A 20,155-nucleotide genomic window follows, 5' to 3' on the forward strand; every position below is an offset into this window, starting at 1 on the left:
AACAAAGTAAACATGTCTGAACGAACTATGGCACTGAAAGGACTCGAGATGTCACCAAGGAGGTGGCTGTCGTCCACGCTGTACAGAGAGTAGCGATCTTTCCACGTTCCCTAATAATCCGCTGGTGGCTGTTTTTTCTCTCTCTCTCTTTCTCTCGTACTCTCACGTAATCCCTCCATCCCGTCTTCTTTCCAGTGCTTGGGCCTGTGAATGTTTCGTCTTCCAATACAAAATCAAAACAGTCAATAATATTTATCCTTTTTGCTTCCATTCAGTTTTGCATTGAAAAATACTTCTCTCTCTCTCTCTCTCTCTCTCTCTCTCTCCCTCTCTATCTCTCTCTCTCTGACTCTCTGCTTTCCAGACGTCATTCTTTTCCCCCCTCCTCCTCCTCGCTCCTCCTCCACACCATAATGGTGTATCCATCCATCCAGTACGCTGCTACATGTGTTGGGCATCCATTATGTCCAAGTATTTGGCTTCAATGATACGAGGAAGCACGCAGTTCCTGAGAAGGAGAAAAGAAAGAGGAAGGTGAGGCAGTGGCGTCAGTTCAGAAAAAGCTAGGGTATGGCAACATGACTGGTGTCTTGCATGCGTGCCTTCGCGCGCAAGCAAGACACCAGTCATGTTGCCATACCTTAGCAACAGGCATGATACGTTTATTTTAAGAAGTACATTATATTTTTCCCCCCGTTTCGACGGTTTCTTGGGCTGGATATGGCAGCCTGGAATGGTCGTTAAAGCCTGGTAGTGAACGTGCTACAATTGACAATAATGAATTGCACCTGTGCAGTTGACCTGCGGAACCTGGGAATATACTATTCTGTCAAGATGGGGAGAATAAAAGTGTGGAGAATATATTTATAATACCTTGTTAAATTTAGCATTTTTGGTTATTTTAATGTAATTTAACAACACAACCAGCACAAATAGACAAAGAGACATTCATGGATTTATATGTTAAAGTAACTTGTATTCTCCCCCTAGACCCAGGGTATGGCAGCTGCATACCCCTGCCATACCCAATTGACGCCCCTGAGATGAGGCATTTATGTGAGTCACTGTTACCTGCAGTGGTGCGGGGAAAAAAGCACTCAAATGTTTTACTTGAGTAAAAGTATCAATACCGCGATGCAGAAATACTCTGTTAGGGTGCCCTCACACCAAAATACCTAGAGTGGAATCCGCCAATGCATTTCAATGAGAATGGAGTGTTTTTTGCCAGTAGAGGATTTCTGCAAAAAACGCTCCATTCTCATTGAAATGCATTGGCGGATTCCACTCTAGGTATTTTGGTGTGTGGGCACGATTACAAGTAGAGGTCTGGTAATATAAGTTTACTTGAGTAAAAGTGCCAAAGTATTGGTATCAAAATGTACTTAAAGTAGTACCAAAAGTAGAACGTACTCATTCTGCAGCATGTCCGGTTTCACAAGTTTACAAATGTATAAAATGTATAAAGATAGCAGCTCTACAAGCTCTGCAATGGAGTGGATTATCGCAGTCAGCGTTACAAGAGGTCCTCCCGTACACGGCCGACACACGGTGGCCCCACGCACGTCCGCAGATGATCGAAAATACGGTAAACGTCCGGCAGTGGGGGCTTATAAATTCATTTAATCCTGGCAGCGAATGAGTTAAATTAGCATACATTTAACAAGCCAGCTATCAGTTATGACCAGCTATTATGTTATCAAATGAATTGTAACTTGTTCAATGCTGAGGTCTGAACAAACGGCTAAATCCCCCTCTCTCTCCTTGATAGGGAGAGTGCGTCTTGTAAAAATTAATGGTCTGCCAAGATTACTGCATCCCATGCAAATGGTCCCACTATAATTACCACTGAGAATTAATGTGCTGGGCTTGTCATTGCCGTACACTTGAAGGATGGGTTTGAGGAAACACAGATTGGGCTAACAATGACACTTGCTATAAAGGACCTCATTTCTGAGTGTCATGACTGGGTCAGATAAGCTGAAAGGTTTCTTGAGCTAAATCCATATTTTTAACAGTACGTTCAGAATATATGAGGGCTATTCAACAACACCTTAGTAGAAAGGGCTTTTATTCAGCTTGTAAAATAATAAGGCATTTCTCCCAGGTACATATGGTAATTTTTCATTAAGGACATAGGAAGAGGATGAGGACTGTAGCAAATTGTTTTATAATATTGATTTATTTATTTAGCATTTTACTTTTTTTTTCTCGCCAATGTAGTCGTTATGCCAATGTATTTCTCCATACACATTTCTGTGAGTCTTTGCTGCTATTGTATGCTACTGCCACATCTACCAGTGAGGAAACCCCACCGGGAGGATGTAGAGCAGGGGTGGGCAACTTTGATGATGGAGAGGGCCACTATATTTTCACACTCACTCCAGAGGGCCACAATGCATAATTGCATAGCAAAAATAGCCGATCTACAAGCTCAAAACGCATCGCAGGGCGACGCGTTTTGAGCTTGCAGATCTGCTATTTTTAGTAGCCTAATTAAAGTGGGTCATTTTTCCATGTTTGGAATAGTGACAGCTGAAATCAATAATATATCAGTACTCCAATATCAACCTGCTGGCCGCAATAAGTGAAGGTGGGGGCCGCATGTGGCCCGCGGGCCGCCAGTTGCCCATGTATGATGTGGAGCCTCCATCTTACAACTCCCGCCCAACACTCCCTGTTGCCAGCACAGCCTGTAGGAGTCCGGCAGTTACCAATATCACGTACCCTCCCAGCCCGGCATAACCCCCGAACACGGGCCAACAGTGTTCGGGGGTGGTTTAATTAACTTTTCGTTGACGCCACGCAGATCCGCCCATTAGCACACGCTGTTATTGTGTAAGGCATGCCTGGAATGTGTGTACACACACGGACTGCTGAATGACATCAACGATTACGTCATCTAGTCACATGACATGTGTCATGTGACAGTGTGTCATGGCGGCCGCAAGGCTTGTCTTGTTGTTGTTGTTTGGAGCTGTGCTATGGGATATAAAGTCTTATTTGGAGTAAATGAAGTCTCTTTATGGGCCTCTCCATTGACTTAACATGGAGGAGCTTCACTTCGCGTGCACGCCCAACGTGCGTTTTAAACAAATCGCGGACATTACCGATGCGGCCGCGACCGGAGCTACATACTGTAAGTATTAATACATTTACTGTAAATACAGTAAGATTGACGGTGAGCGCTGTCAATGGCGTCGTGTAGTAACCGGTTTTAATGACGGTGAGGATCGTCAAGGGCAGCAGAACAGTTAAAGTAAGAAAGTAGTACTAGCAAATCATAAGTAGCCATATTACCACTTCCTGCCATGTGCAAATGTAGGCCTATATCAAAATATAGATTTCTAAACAGATGTCCCAGTTACACCAGCATTGGTATAACCAGAAACAGTGTGAAGCAGTTTGTTTATGTTTAATGCTGAAACTAAGAAAGATCACGAAAAAACCGGACGCCGAAAAACATTTCCTTCATTGAGAATTCCCTCAAGCGCACCTCCCTGCAGCCAGAACAGCTCATTCGTCACTGCAGCTGAGAAAACCTTCAGAAAACAGACAGAAGAAATGGCCAGGCTTTATCTGAGCGGTCCTTTAGGGTTTAGGCCACAGCCTTTTGAAATACATTTGAAGGACCTTAATAAATATACTGTGGTGGAAAAAGGACACACATTTTGTACTGCAACGTAGAAATACTCTGTTTAATTTGATTTAATTTATAAAAGAAATTATCCAAAATCGGCTCACAGTTCGGCGGCCCATATTGCCCAGTTTGTTTACTTCCCGGGAACAAGAAACGATTTTTTTGGGCCGAAAGAAGACGTTTCTCTGTAGCTCTGTCGCTCAATATCCCGACGGGCCGCTGTTCCGACTAGCGTCGGCAGGTTAGTTACTCGTCACGGTTACTGAGGTTAAGGTTAGGGTTAGAGTTAGGGTTAGTTTTAGTGTCGGAATACCGGCCCGGTGACACACTGATGTGGACCCGAGGCTAACTGGAGAACGGCGAATCGGAATAACATGCATTTCTATGTGTTCACGAATGGTAAACGACGTGCACACTGCACGCGCGTTGTGCAAGATCCGTGCATTGCCGTGCACAATGGACACACGTTAAAAGGTAAGAAAATCGTGGCAGGCAACCCTGATAAATGCTGTTTTTTTAATGGCAGTAAATGAGTTAAGTAAAGTACTTGATAAATGTACTTTACACCACTCTAAATATATATATGTATATTGTTTTTCCTTTCGTACAGCCGCATGAAAAGTTTTACTGTTTGCTCTCACTTTGACTCCATCACACAGATAAAAAAAACTGTCTTAGAAACCTGTCCACTCATGTCAAACCCAGTGTCAAAAACCTCAGTGTATTATTTGATTCTGCCCTATTACGTTTGACAAGCAGGTAAATGCAGTGGTAAAAAGCCTTTTTCCCTTCCAGATTCTCCTGAATCAAGCCATTTCTCTCTGCCCAAGAACCTGATAAAACCGTGCACTTCCTCCTATCGTCCCACTTTGATTGTCTTGAATCCCCCTGCTGTGGCATTGTTGTTTGTTTTATTTCATTATAACGTATGACTGTTTATTTGTGTTTTACTGTTTTATATGATGATATGTGCATTTGAGCTGTATGTCTTGTTTAAGGCTATGATTTTTGTATTTGTGATTTCCTACCTCCTGGTCTGTATAGTTGAATGAACATAATATGTTGATTTCATTTGAACTATGACAAGAATGTTATCATATAATGATAATATCATTATATGATAACATTCTTGTCATACTGTAATAAATCGTAAATAGTTGTAATATTATTACATTGTACCTGATAATTGCCAGAGTTACTTGACTGTAGTTTCAAGTCTTTGAATATGTTTGACCCGATTCTATAAGTGTCTTCTAAATCCTTCTTCTAAATCAGTGGTTCTCAAACCTTTTCATGTCAAGAACCCCCAAAATTACATGTATTTGGCCACGGACCCCCCATCTCAAAATATGTTGTTCCAGGGACCACCCAGAAGCAAATGATTGAGATACAAATGTTCGCTTTTAAAAAGATATATTCAAAGAAAAAAAGAAAAATCTAGATTTTTCAAAAATAGCAAATCTACAAGCTCGTGAGTTTGTATATCTGCTATTTCTCAACAGTTAAAGCTAGGCCCTAAAATGGGTTAAATCGCAACAAATGTAATTGAACACCTGATCGTTGCCAGTGTGTTACCTGATAGGTATGAGTAGGATCATGAGCAGGGGGAAGATCATCTTCATGTAGGGGATTGGGTACATGCCAAACGTACACAGCACCAGCAGCTGCATCATCTGCAGGAAGGTGAAGTAGTGGATCTTCCTCTGTGGGACCTTGCGGATGTAATGGGTGGGAGGGTATTGCGTCTGCAATAATGGTAAAAAAACACACATACAATATATCGTCACTGTCGGGCAGAAACCTTGTATCTCCAAGTTTCAAATTTGTAAGTTATTTCGCTAAGAAAATCCGGCTTCATATTACAAGGCCGTCGCACAAAAGTAGTGAAAACAGCCGATCTACAAGCACACATCGCCTCGCACTCGTTTTCACCCGACAACGACGATATATTATATTTTTTGGCATACTTTCCTTGAGTGACTCGCAATGCACAACGATTAAAGGATGACTTCACCACTATCTTCATATAATTTGTCCACGCTAATGTTCATGATAAAATAGCACAATTAATTATTTTTACTTTTTAGTTTTTTGTAAAATAGTTTTGAATATAATAATAAAAAAGGAACGGCTTTGGGCTCACAAGGTTTCCAAATGACAGCAGCTACCCAGACTGTTATCCATGGGGTCGTGGCGTACGTTTGGAGGGTGCTTTCATCCAAAAACCATTAGAGTTCTCATTCATTTTCATTATGGGTACAACAGGACAGAGAGCAATACATTCTGTACGCTGTAATGAAACAATTATTTTTGTATATACATAATAAAGATAATTACTCTAGGACGGAGATGCATCACACAACCCCTTTATTTCTCTTTTCCCATTATTTTCTTTTCGGTCCTGCACCTTTTGTGGACAAGTGTTCTAATTTGTTTGTGTCAAAATTGACTCCCATCCAGGCCAGCAGGGGGCCTTATCCACTGCAACACAGACGTGGGTCAAACAGTGTAATACAACATTGTAATTGTGAGTGTAATTCAGAGTTAGTATAACAGAGAGGACTTTCCTGTGGGCCAGGGCACTGTCTTTGATATGGTGGTTGAACAGCAGAGGGCAGCTTACCTGCCACTCCACACCCAAACAGCCACTGAGACTTATCTGCAAAGGCTGTTTAACCCAGCTCTGCTTGAGAAGGGCTGGGAAACCAGTCAACTGTTTGATCTAGAGAGCTCCATGATCAACATATGGTGGTGAACACACGCACACGCACACGCACACGCACACGCACACGCACACACACACACACACACACACACACACGCCTGTGCATTTGACAGATGAGGTGCCAGTCCCACTTACCTGCTCCTTCAGAAGGAGCCACTTGCGTTGGACACACACACACACACACACACACACACACACACACACACACACACACACACACACACACACACACACACACACACACACACACACACACACACACACACACACACACACACACACACGCTCACACACACGCATACGCACGCACACATGCACAGTGCACACTCACCTGCTACTCGAGGAGGTGGAACACAAACACACACGCACGCACACACACGTGCATGGGCGCGTGCACACACACACACACATTTGCATGGCCGCGCGCACGCACACCCACACACACACACACACACAGATGAACGGACCTGTTCTTTGAGCAGGAGGGCCATGCGGTCACACATCTGGTTGCCGTCGATGGAGGTGAGGGCGATGTAGAGGAACAGGCCGTAGAGGACAGGCTTGGGGATCCACTGCAGAGGCACGGGCAGCAGCAGCAGCGACACCCCGATGAAGATGTTGGCCGCCAGCGAGGTCAGCCTGGTCTCCTTCACCTGGACAATACTGAGGAAGAGGAGACCACAACGCCAAGCAGGTTTTTACATTTCTTTTACAGGTTAAAGCAGGAGTCTTCAACAAGGGGTCCCCAGAGTTACTATAGGGGGTCCTCCAGAGTGGGGGGGGGGGGTTCCAGAGTGGGGGTCCCCAGAGTTACTACAGGGGGTCCTCCAAATCTTTTTAGCCAAAAATAGCAGATCTACAAGCTCACAACGTCTCGCGCTGCGAGGCGTTGTGAGCTTGTAGATCGGCTATTTTTGGCAAAGAGCTTTGGTGTAGAGGGGGAAAATGAGCAGACCTAGTACAGAGTGAAAGGTCAAGTTTAGTTCAAGTAATTAACTCATCCAGAGCCCAGGACATTAACGGATTAGGGGGTCCAGAGTGCCCCCTCCCGGCCCCATTAACGGCCATTGTCTTATTTTGAAGGCCAGAAGTCTAGACCGGAAGTACTTCCGGTCTGACGTCATCGGATCCTGCGACGGAACCGATCATTGTTTACGTGGTGCCATGCTGGATTGCATAGGAGCGTTTATACATGTGTTTTATAAGCGAGCATCTGCCTCCATCTTTGCTTCTAAAGTGTTGTTTTGAGATAATGGACATTAAAGATGAGATCGGCCGTCCACCTCAATGTTATGGGATGACTATTGTGTGCTCGTGGAGCCGTGATGATGACAAATCAGCGCGGATTTCGTCTCCGGAGCGTCGGCCATTGTACTAGGTATTTTTACTCGCCGTTACAGTAATATATTACTTTTCGCGCGACATCGCGCATTCGGCACTATACGTACTCTAGTACTTATTGCGTGACATCACGCGAAAGGCACTAGATGAGTTAAAGGAGTAGTTCACCCCCAAAATGACTTTTTTTTCTATTGATTACTCATGCCATGGAGAGTAGAGTTCAATAATATTTTTTGGTTTTTGTCACATTCTTAAGACAAAAATTAGTAAATAGTAAATTTACCCCCATTGATTCCGGATGGTGACCCGTTTCGAAACGGGTCACCATCCGGAACGAATGGGGGTAAATTTATTGTTATCAAATTTCTGTCTCAGGAATGTGACAAAAATCAAAAAATATTATTGAACTCTAGTCTCCATGGCATGAGTAATCAATAGAAAAAAAGTCATTTTGGGGGAGAACTACTCCTTTAAATATCTGAAAACACAAATTGGCATGAATCCAAAATACACTGATGATTGTGCTGTCAAACAGTGAAACTATATGGAATCTATAACAGGTTGTGGGGGGTCCCTGCTTCATCTCTCTCTCAACTAAGGGGTCCTTGGCCTGAAAACGTTGAAGACCCCTGCATTAAAGGAGTAGTTCACCCACAAAATGACCTTTTTTTCTATTGATTACTCACGCAATGGAGACTTGAGTTCAATAATATTTTTAGTTTTTTCTCGCTTTCCTAAGACAAAAATGTATTACGATAAATGTACGCCCATTGATTCCAGATGATCCGGAATCAATGGGGGTACATTTACTATAATCACATTTTTGTCTTAGGAAAAAAAAATCCTGGGCTTTTTATGCCTTCATTGATAGGACACTATACCGACAGGAAACGGGGGGGAGAGATGGGGAGAGACACGCGGCAAAGGTCACCCGGATCGGGAATCGAACCGGCGACACCGCCAGGCATCCTATGTGGCCTATGTGGCAATGCCTAAGTGGTATGCGCCTGGACCAGTAGGCCAGCGGGCACAGTGCTCAAAATGTTAATGTCAAGGACCCCTAGAATTATATGTATTTGACCGCGGACCTCCATCTCAAAATGCTTTGTTCCCGGGACCCTGAGTTACAAACGTCCACTTTAAAAAATATATACCGGTATTCAAAGATTCTTTTTTTTTTAACCCCAGCATCCGTATTGTGGGTGAAAGCTTTCGCAGATCGACGAGCTCACAGCGCGTCCCAACGTCTGTGAAAGTTTTCCCAGAACACGGATGCTGGGGTTTAATTGGTTAATGCTTCTGGTGTGGTGAAGACACAGCTGCATGTCCCATGACAGCAATGAAAACCCCATCATTAACCAATCACGAGCAGGAATGCAGACCGAGCAGATGCAAGTCTCACTGCTAATTGAATTACGCATTGTGGAACAGTAGACATAAAATACACCCCTATATTTAACTTGCACGTGACATTGCTAGAATGTATGCATATACTGTACAATACAAATACTTCACTACAATAAGTCAGTATAGCCTCTGGTGATAGTGATAACATTGGGACCAACGCACTGCTTTTACTAATACGACTACTAATTACTACTACTACTACTACTACCATTAAAACCTTCCTTCTTGCTTCATAAACTGGAAAGGCAACTCTTAGCCAACTCACCTCCATTCTCCTTCTATGGATTCCCTATGCCATAAGTCTTTCCTCTATTCACACTAACCTGCCTTAATTTTGACAAAAATGCTCAATTTATAAACCATCGCACGACGGAGTATAAATTAGGCATTAGCTTGTCCGATTCCTTTGCTTCCTCCTCTTGTATTATGATGACAGCCTTCCATTTCTTACCACTGGCTGCTAAAGAGATCTACAAATTGAAACTTGTAGCCGTCAGTCACTGTGGATGAAAGCATTCGTGGAATATCTATAGAATGTATAGCAGTTACAGGTATCGGAACAGAGGCCACTGTACTGTCTATATGCTTTGTATTGTCCTCTTACCATTGCTAAGCATGTATCTCACTTCCCAGCTTAAGTGATCTTGATGATAGTCCAACACACTCTACAGTCTATATACCATTAAGATGCCTAAGGGCGAAAAGCACATCTGTTTTGGCCATCTGTCTTGGCCATATATGGATTCTGACGTCTGACATCATACATACCAGTAAGACTCCCTAATCGGGAGATAAGCGACTGTTGGTCGCTTATCTCCACAAATAGGCCAAAAGTTTGTTTTACCAATTATTACACTCTATGTGAACATTTACATCAACAAATCCCAAGTACTATGCAGAACGACCCATTTCAAGTTTTTAATGTACAACAATATTTAGAAAATAGATCTACAAGCTCACAATGCTACGCATTGTCCTCGTCCCTTATATTCCCATAGGTTATATGGAGATCTCAGTGTTTGTCAGTCCTTGTTCATGTATGCCCATATATGGACATCTCTATATCTACTGTAACAGTCCTTGTCCCTTTATGCCCATAGATGGAGATATCTTAACTGTAAGTCCTTGTCCCTTTTATGCCCATATATGGATATTCCTGATGTCATCAGTATATGAACATATATGGGCTTTCTGATATGCCCATATATGGAGATCTCTTAACTGTAAGCCCTTGTCCCTTTTATGCCCATATATGGATATCCCTGATGTCATCCGTATATGCCCATATATGGGCTTTCTAATATGCCCATATATGGAGATCTCTGTATCTCCATATATGGGTATAAAAGGATACTTCAGGTCTGACATCAGGTTTGTTTATATTGGGTTGCTAGGTTTGACATCACAAACTCCATGGGCCATCTGACCTAGAAATCTATATTTGGGCATAGATGACTCATCGTGACCTCATCATGATTTCAATCGCTATAAAAGGACTCTCAGTGACATACACTCTCCACAGATAAAGCAGTCAACCAGCCTACCAGTCAACCCATTCTTTGATTACTTTGTACAACTAGATTAACTTTTCAATGGCATCCCCACTGGAATTGACCGAAATGTACGACAGACAATGCCGGTCTTATATAGGGGTCATTTGTGTACGGTGTGATGTCATACTGATGTCAGCAGTGTGATGTCATACTGATGCGGAGATATGAGCAGGGCAAAGGTGTGACGTGTGACGTGTGACTCAGGGACGGACGGCCGGTGGAGGTTTTGATACTAAACTGCGACCTTACGGTCGCAACAAACCTTTGTGTACGTTGCTGTGGCAACAGTCTGTTGTTGCTGGTCTGTTAGTGTACGTTAGCAACCACCTTGGCAACCATGGTTTTACCCTAGCAACCAACTGTTTACCCTAGCAACCAACTGTTTACCATAGCAACCATGTTTTTTTACCCTAGCAACCAACTGTTTACCATAGCAACCATTTTTTTACCCTAGCAACCAACTGTTTACCATAGCAACCATGTTTTTTTTTACCTTAGCAACCAACTGTTTACCATAGCAACCATGTTTTTTTACCTTAGCAACCAACTGTTTACCATAGCAACCATGTTTTTTACCCTACATCCCTCCATATATGGAGATAACCGACGAATCTCACTAAGTCTGACCTCACAAGCCCCATATTTGGACACGAACAACATATAACTCCATATATAGAGACATTGCTGCTGACATCAGTATGACATCACACTGCTGACATCAGTATGACATCACACCGTACACAAATGACCCTTATATAAGACCGGCATTATCTACCGACAGCTGCTATAAGCCAACCCTGGCGATAAGGTCTGAGTCGAAGAAATGCTTCTTTCCTGGCAAGAATTGCCCCTTTATACAGTAGGGCTCGTTTGTGTATTGTATGACATCACGCCACATCATCGGCTGAGGACTGTGTGATGTCATCATATCTCCATATATGGAGACATAAGTTGCTCATGCCCAAATATGGGCTGGTGAGGTCAGACTTAGTGTGATGCGTAGGTTATCTCCATATATGGAGATTCAACTTCAATGAGTAACCATGGCAAACTGTCAACTGCCCGTATGTCTTGATAATTGGTAAAACAAACTTTTGGCCTATTTGTGGAGATAAGCGACCAACGGTCGCAAAATTTAACTACTGTATGTCTGTTGTCAGTGGTTCTCAAAATGTCAAGAACCCCCAAATGTATATGTATATGTGGCCACGGACCCCCATCTCAAAATATTTAGTTCCAGGGAACTATATATATATGTATATATATATATATATATATATATATATATATATATACAGTATATATATATAGGCCTATATATATATATATATATATATATATATATATTCAAAGATTTGCAAAACCATTTGCAATTTCTCAAAATATAATTATTTGTATTATTGCGACCGTTAGGTCGCAGTTTAGTATCAAAACCTCCACCGGCCGTCCGTCGGTCGGTCACACGTCACACGTCACACGTCACATACGATGACATCACAGAGTCCACAGCTGATGATGTGGCGACATCACAGAGTCCACAGCTGATGATGTGGCGTGATGTCATACAATACACAAACAAGCCCTATATAAAGGGGCAATTCTCACCAGGGAAGAGAGCATTCCTCGACTCAGACCTTATCGCCAGGATCAACTAAGCTTATAGCTTATCATCACATCCAACCATCTTAAGATACTCAGCTAGTGGGGAATGCTCTCTTCCCTGGTGAGAATTGCCCCTTTATATAGGGCTTGTTTGTGTATTGTATGACATCACGCCACATCATCAGCTGTGGACTCTGTGATGTCATCGTATCTCCATATATGGCCATCTCCGTATATGGAGATATAAGTCGTCCATGCCCAAGTATGGGCTGGTGAGGTCAGACTTTGTGTGATGCGTAGGTTATCTCCATATATGGAGATTCAACATTCCAGGTGTAACTATGGCTGCCCGTATGACGTGAGAGGTGGAGGTTGTGGATTGGCAGGCAAGGAGTGTGTGTGCAAAGTTTGGCATGTGTATTGTATGACATCACGCCACATCATCAGCTGTGGACTCTGTGATGTCATCGTATCTCCATATATGGCCATCTCCGTATATGGAGATATAAGTCGTCCATGCCCAAGTATGGGCTGGTGAGGTCAGACTTTGTGTGATGCGTAGGTTATCTCCATATATGGAGATTCAACATTCCAGGTGTAACTATGGCTGCCCGTATGACGTGAGAGGTGGAGGTTGTGATATTTGTGGAGATAAGCGACCAACGGTCGCTTATCTCCCGATTAGGGAGTCTTACTGGTTATAGTATAATTGCGACCGAAGATCGCAGTTTACTCTGAGAAACCGCACATCATGTCCGTATCTGTCCGTCCGCCCGTGTACGCTTTTTTTACAGTCTATGGGTTTGCCGCTCTGACATCACTGTGATGTCAGGGGAACCGAATCCCTTTTATGCCCATATATGGAGATCCCTGTGATGCCTGGGGAACCAAATCCCTTTTCTGCCCATATATGGAGAACCCTGATGTCAGGGATCTCCATATATGGGTAACTGGTCCGATATACATTAGGGATGGGACGATAAGCGATATTATCGTTTATCGCGATAAAACACACTCACGATAATCGTATAATGGAGATTTTGTTTATCGTGAAATCGGCCTCCATCAGGCCCTGGGGTCAATTCATCTTTTATTTGCCGAGCTGCATCCGGTAACATTTAGACCCTCTACTGGTAAAACGTACTTATACATACTTATACAAATCTCTTTGGCAAAAAATAGCTCACAAGCTCACAACGCTTGTAGATATGCTATTTTTGGGCAAACGATGTTGGGGATATTTTGATTCGCAATAATATCGTAAATTGCTGGCCAAATTTCTTTGGCCACAATAATCGTGATATGAAATTTTCAAATCATCCCATCCCTAATATACATCACTGGCCAGATGGCCAAGACATGGCGCGACCTTGCTTTTCGCCCTTAGGCGTCTTACTGGTAAATATTTTTATCATGTCATGGTAGGCAGAAATCTATTTATAGTTATAGTTTATACAGCCAAAGTACAAAATTGGAATAGGCTACTGTAAATATCTTTGTAAACCTATTCTATTGTGGGGGGTCAGCAATAGAGATGCAACGTTCGCGAACGAATCGAATCTTTTGAACGGCTCTTTGAAGTGAACGATGGGATCCGGTTCGCGGAGTAGGGAGCCGTTCATTTGGCTGAATTGGCTCGCGACGCGGTGCGGCGCCGCGATGCGGCAATGTGCAGCTATCTAGGAAGCAAATTAAGACACTACAGTTGGATTTGATCATAGCTTAGACAATTATTAAGCGATTTCTATAATTAAAACGTCTCCATATTGCTTGGGAAGTCCACTTCCATGACAAATGACTGTATTATGTCCCTGTACATTTTTGCTATTTTAAAATAGCCGATGTACAAGCTCACATTGTGCCAGGCCTAGCCACCCACTGAGCAATAGTCGTTTTTTACACAACTAGTTTTTTTTTAGCCTTAATTTCACCCGGCTAGATTCCGGTTATATTCACACCGAAAATATACTTTGCAATTTATTCCATGATTCGATAACAATTTATTAAAAAAAACAACAGTAAGGTGCTTAACTGATCTCCTAATATTGGACTAACATAATTATAATATCCGTTGATCATTATTAAGTATAGTTTAGATCTAGCCGAGATTTAGCCAACTAATTATAGTCGCCGTATCAACGTTTATATTTACACCGAATTTAGACAATTAGATTTAATCCATATTTCAATAAACATTTCTTTAAAAAAACAACTCCACGTTGCAGAACTGATCTCGAAATATTGGTGTAAAATGATTCCAATAGCCATCCGATCATTAAGCTATTTGTCTGGGTGTAGTCGTTGTATAGCCGGCTTTTCAACGCCTTTTTTAAACCAATGTCAATATAAAGTCTTTAAAACAAAAATATACGATGAAATGAACTCCTCGTCTGTCAGTCAGACAGTGCAGTGCCGCGTGATTATGGATCCAACTGGGAAAGATGGATGGAAACGGCAAAGAGCGCTCGTTTTCAGTTATTGTCCACGACATTGCAAGCGGCCGGCGGAGCGCCGCGCGAGTTACGAAGCCGTGGTGAATGCAATCGTTATATTTACGGCCTGGGTAAGCGCACGATAAACGCCATGATAATTGGGTTTTGGTGCACCTCGCGCGGTCCAAGTGACTACAACGGAGCGCTCCCTACGTCCGGTTCAGCCAATCACAAGCTTCAAAAATGAGTCCGGGGCGTACACACACACACACGCACACACGCACACGCGCGCACACACACACACACACACACACACACACACACACACACACACACACACACACACACACACACACACACACACACACACACACACACACACACACACACACACACACACACACACACACGCTAACATTTAGTTTCCTCAACAATGTGCACTACACTAAAATGAACACAGGTGGGCAATGTCACCTTTTAATATGGCCAGAAAGTCTATACTATCATATCAGCGTTGATGGCTGAGTGGATAGCGTCGCCGACTTGAGTGTCAGAGATTAGTGGATCGAATCCCACCGTCGTCCTACTTTTCACTACTTTCGACGGCCGCTAACGGCGAAATGTAGACTTTTTGTATCCGACTAATAGTGGTATATGTAGCAACCCGTGTAAATATAGCCGACTAAACAACTAGTCAAAAATATCAAATCTAGACCTTTACAACACTGATTTTCAACGCGTGGTGTAGAAGATAAAAACACGACTATTAGGCAACTAATACACCTCAAAATGCTTACTGGGCAGTTGGTAAATCCTGGCTATATACGCCGCTAGGGAGGAGCGAGTTCATGGTTGCCTGCTTGGTTTTTTTAAGGTGTTGCATGAATAACATTAGTCAAGGTAGCTTAATTTACACACACATGTTTTATAAAAAGGGTAAATACAAAATTGTGATCTCAACTGCCAGCAGAGGAATGTGGTGCCAGACCGTGCCACCTTGTGGATTCATGTTTCAATAAAAATATATAAATATGCAATGAGCCAAAAGAGCCAAATGAGCCATTCTTTTGAACGGCTCTTTGAAGTGAGCCAGAGCCATGGCTCTGGCTCACTTCAAAGAGCCATAAATTGCATCTCTAGTCAGCAACCCGCGGCTCTAGAGCCGCATGCGGCTCTTTAGCGCCACCCTAGTGGCTCCCTGGAGCTTTTTCAAAAATGTATGAAAATGGAAAAAGATGGGGGGGAAAAAATGTATTTTTTGTTTCAACGATTTTTTTATCGTCACTGTCGGGCAGAAACCTTGTATCTCCAAGTTTCAAATTTGTATTTTTTTTTTTTTTTTTTGCAAAGTAGGCCTAAAGCCCTGCTTCATCATACAAGACTGATGCACAAAGGTAGTGAAAACAGCAGATCTACAAGCACACAACGCCTCGCACCGTGAGGCGTTGTGTGCTTGTAGATCGGCTGTTTTCACTAGTTTAGTTCATTTTTGTAAACGATAAATACAAAACGAAGTTTTGGACATACAAGGTTTCTACCCAACAACGACGATATATAAGGCTTTTATAATTTTTTGCGGCTCCAGACAGATTTGTTTTGGTTTTTTTTGGTCCAATATGGCTCTTTCAACATTTTGGGTTACCGACCCCTGATCTATTGGAAAAAGGAATAGAAAATTAATTTTTAGTGGCACCAGTAAACCAAGCTCACTGCTATGCACTGAGAGGCCGTCTTTCATTCCTCCTCCGGCACAGGGAAGTTGAGGATTTTGCGGTGGGCTTTCCGGAGGTACTTCTGCTGTTTGAGATACACATTTACTGCACCCTTTATGGCCACAAAGGCGATGCCTCCCAGGATGGTCCTCTTCAGGTTAGAGTTGACACTACTGAACATGAGCTTGCCCACGATGGTGGAAATGGTGGGAAGAGCGAGCGCGCCGCACAGGACACTGCAGAACACATTTTCCAAACAGATTTCCAGAACTCCTCTGACCTCTGCCGGGATGCGAGGAACTGGACGGTCAAGCCCTGGGAAGATGCTATTGAGGATCTGCAGCACATAGTCTTCCCAGCGGATCATATTGCCTAGAATCAGCATAACGGGGATGGTGGGAAGGCCAATGAGCCGTAACAAGGGGTTTGCATTGCATATTACATCCAAACCCTCCGCGTGGCCCACCACCTGCATGACAGTGAAGGTTCCATAGCTCATAGCAGTCCAGTAGAATGCGTAGAATGATCCGAAGATGATCCCCGCCACAATGACGATGAGATTCAAAAAATGTAAAAAAAGGTCAATCAGGTCCAGGACATACGCCACAGCAGGACCCAGTTTGGGTAAGTCGATGAGGTACTCTGCATTGCACTGTTGGCAGGCCACATGTGCCGTATCGTCGCCAAGCTGCTTCTCGTCCACCCAGTACTGTAGGCACCTCTGGTGGACCCACTTAATGGAGCCACGACAGCGGCAGGGGTGTACCCACTCTGCTGTGCCGTCATCCTCGTCTGTGGCAAAGCACACCCAGCAGCTCCTGTCCAACTTCTGCTGCATTACCACTACTGCATCCCGTTCCGCCATTGTAAAATACTACTAAAGGAACTGTTAACTGGGATATGGAAGGTGGTCTATTAGGAAGCTTGTAGCGGTATCGGGGCTGTAAGGTCAGATGCCCTGGAATGTTAATTACTACTCAATAAGGACTGTTTATTCAACGGTTGGAACCAGGACCCACCACAGTGGTGTCCGACTAGACTTAAACTGGGATATCTAACGATATGGTTAAGGTAGTCAAAGGTTTGTGTGGTACAAAGATATCTGGGTTGTAAGGCCAAATATCTTGGGAACTGAATACGATCTGGTTGAGGCTGGAGAGTCTTCGAAGATCCGTGGATAGTCTTGAAGTCTAGCTGGCGATTCTTGAGTGCGATGGTTGAGTCTGAATCTTACATGGGAATGCGGACTGCTTTTATACCCTCAGTAGCTGAGTCATTCTTGGTGATGTCATGATGATGAGTCAGGGTGGTTAAGTAGTTCTTGGTGATGTCATGATGACAAGTCAGTCATATCCGATCTGGAATCTGCATATGGGCATCTCCATAAATGGGCATCTCCACATATAGACATCTCCATATATGGGTAGTGAGGTTTAGTGTTGAGATGGGTATCTCCATATATGGGCATATCCATATATGGGCATCCAGGGCTTAGTGGCGTGTTGAGATCTCCATAGAGGTCCATGGGTATGAGTTGTATATGGTGCAGAGGTATGTGGGCTGTAAGGCCAGATACCTTAGTTCAAATCGGAATTGGAGTTTGAAGTATGCTTGAGCGTGATGGTCTCATGAAGGTCGAAGGTCTTTGAAGGTAGAGTCTAGAAGAGAGGAGATAGTCTTATACCGTTCCGCTGAGCTGGTCATCCTGGTGATGAGTGCGTACCTTATATGGATTATGTGATGTCAGACGTAGATGTGTCGGTCAGCTCCAGCCTTATATGGAGATGGATATAACCATATATGGAGTCCATGACACGGATGTAATAACCATGACAACTAGGACTCTGACATCACGCTCTGGCTTCACTGTGATGTCACACTAACAGAATCCCTTTTATGCCCATATATGGAGATTCCTGATGTCATCAATATTACTGATGCCCTGTTAGAGAGATCCCTGTGATGCCAGGGGGAACAAATCCCTTTTATGCCCATATATGGAGATATGGAGATCCCTGTGATGCCAGGGGAACAAATCCCTTTTATGCCCATATATGGAGATCCCTGATGTCCACACCCCTGATGTCCACATCACTGTGGCGCGACCTCGCCCTTGGCTTGAACGGAATCCATCAGTCAGTGAGTACATCGTAGTTAGTTGATATACTTGGTTGTTTTTGAATTAATATTATCTGGCTTCTTGGTTTGTTGGTGATCCAAGGCTAATGCCATGTAAGGCATGTGTGACAGGGCGATATAACCAGTAAGACTCCCTAATCGGGAGATAAGCGACCGTTGGTCGCTTATCTCCACAAATAGGCCAAAAGTTTGTTTTACCAATTATCAAGACATACGGGCAGTTGACAGTTTGCCATGGTTACTCATTGAAGTTGAATCTCCATATATGGAGATAACCTACGCACCTACGCATCACACTAAGTCTGACCTCACCAGCCCATATTTGGGCATGAGCAACTTATGTCTCCATATATGGAGATATGATGACATCACACAGTCCTCAGCCGATGATGTGGCGTGATGTCATACAATACACAAACGAGCCCTACAGTATAAAGGGGCAATTCTTGCCAGGAAAGAAGCATTTCTTCGACTCAGACCTTATCGCCAGGGTTGGCTTATAGCAGCTGTCGGTAGATAATGCCGGTCTTATATACTCATTGAAGTTGAATCTCCATATATGGAGATAACCTACGCATCACACTAAGTCTGACCTCACCAGCCCATATTTGGGCATGAGCAACTTATGTCTCCATATATGGAGATATGATGACATCACACAGTCCTCAGCCATCAGCCATGCCCTTTTATGCCCATATATGGAGATATCATCTGTCTGTCACTTCTATGTCCAAATATGGAGTTCTGTGTCAGCCATTCCCACATCTATCTATACTACAAGGGGACAAATACTCATATTTGTTGATTATTTTGGTTTCTATGGTTACCAGATAAAGATATTTCACTTTGCACAATTTGTTGATTTTTAGTTGCTATGGTTACTTGATGAAGGCCTTTCACTCGTTTGTTGATATTTTGCCACACATGATCTCCAAATTTGGATAAAGGCCTTTCACTCGTTTGTTGATATTTTGCCACACATGATCTCCAAATTTGGGCATGGTGCATTGTATGACATCACGCCACATCATCAGCTGTGGACTCTGTGATGTCATCGTATCTATATGAGCAGGGCAAAGGTGTGACGTGTGACGTGTGACCGACCGACGGACGGACGGCCGGTGGAGGTTTTCATAGTAAACTGCTCCCTGACGGTCGCAACAATCCATTTTATGCCCATATAAGGAGATCCATTTTATGCCCATCACAATGTCACCAGCAGCATCTCTGTATCATTTTAAATTGTAGGAATATACTGTAGAGCAACATACGTTTATTTTTTTCAGAAAACTCTTAGCAGATGTACAAGATCACAGTGCGCCCGTGGGTGGTCTCAAAAGACGCACGCGGGTCTCCCAGGCCCCGGACACACAGTTAAAGCACATGTGATGTGCTTGCCCTTGGGGGAGGAGGAGAAAGGGCAGAGGGACAAGATGGGAACAAACACCAAATAGAGACCCTGCACACAGAATTCTGCAAATCAATTCTCAGAATCCAGCGGAAAACACCAAATAATGCATGCAGGGCAGAATTAGGACGATACCCTCTCAGAATCAAAATAAAAAAGAGACTATTCACGTTTCATAACCACTTAATAGAAAGTGACC

At 43.3% G+C, this 20,155-nt stretch overlaps 2 protein-coding genes across 2 annotated transcripts in view; both read right to left on the bottom strand.

Moving 5' to 3' along the window:
- Nucleotides 1-388: 388 nt before the first annotated feature.
- Nucleotides 389-20,155, bottom strand: part of slc4a11 (solute carrier family 4 member 11) — a 227,040-nt gene continuing 207,273 nt past the window's right edge. The window contains exons 18-20 of the mRNA XM_080751219.1: nt 6,830-7,025; nt 5,213-5,382; nt 389-508 (exon numbers count right to left, since the gene is read on the bottom strand). Coding sequence (XP_080607345.1) covers nt 442-508; nt 5,213-5,382; nt 6,830-7,025 — 433 coding nt within the window. The 3' untranslated portion in view covers nt 389-441. The remainder of the gene's footprint in view (nt 509-5,212; nt 5,383-6,829; nt 7,026-20,155) is intronic.
- Nucleotides 16,432-17,274, bottom strand: LOC308305462 (E3 ubiquitin-protein ligase MARCHF5-like; the record flags this gene model as incomplete). The annotated part of the gene is made up of 1 exon (XM_080750258.1): nt 16,432-17,274. The coding sequence occupies one exon, from the start codon at nt 17,272-17,274 to the stop codon at nt 16,432-16,434; it is 843 nt and encodes a 280-aa protein (XP_080606384.1).

The sequence above is a fragment of the Nannobrachium achirus genome (assembly GCF_963921795.1).
Source record: "Nannobrachium achirus genome assembly, chromosome: 20".
NCBI classification, from domain to species: Eukaryota; Metazoa; Chordata; class Actinopteri; order Myctophiformes; family Myctophidae; genus Nannobrachium; species Nannobrachium achirus.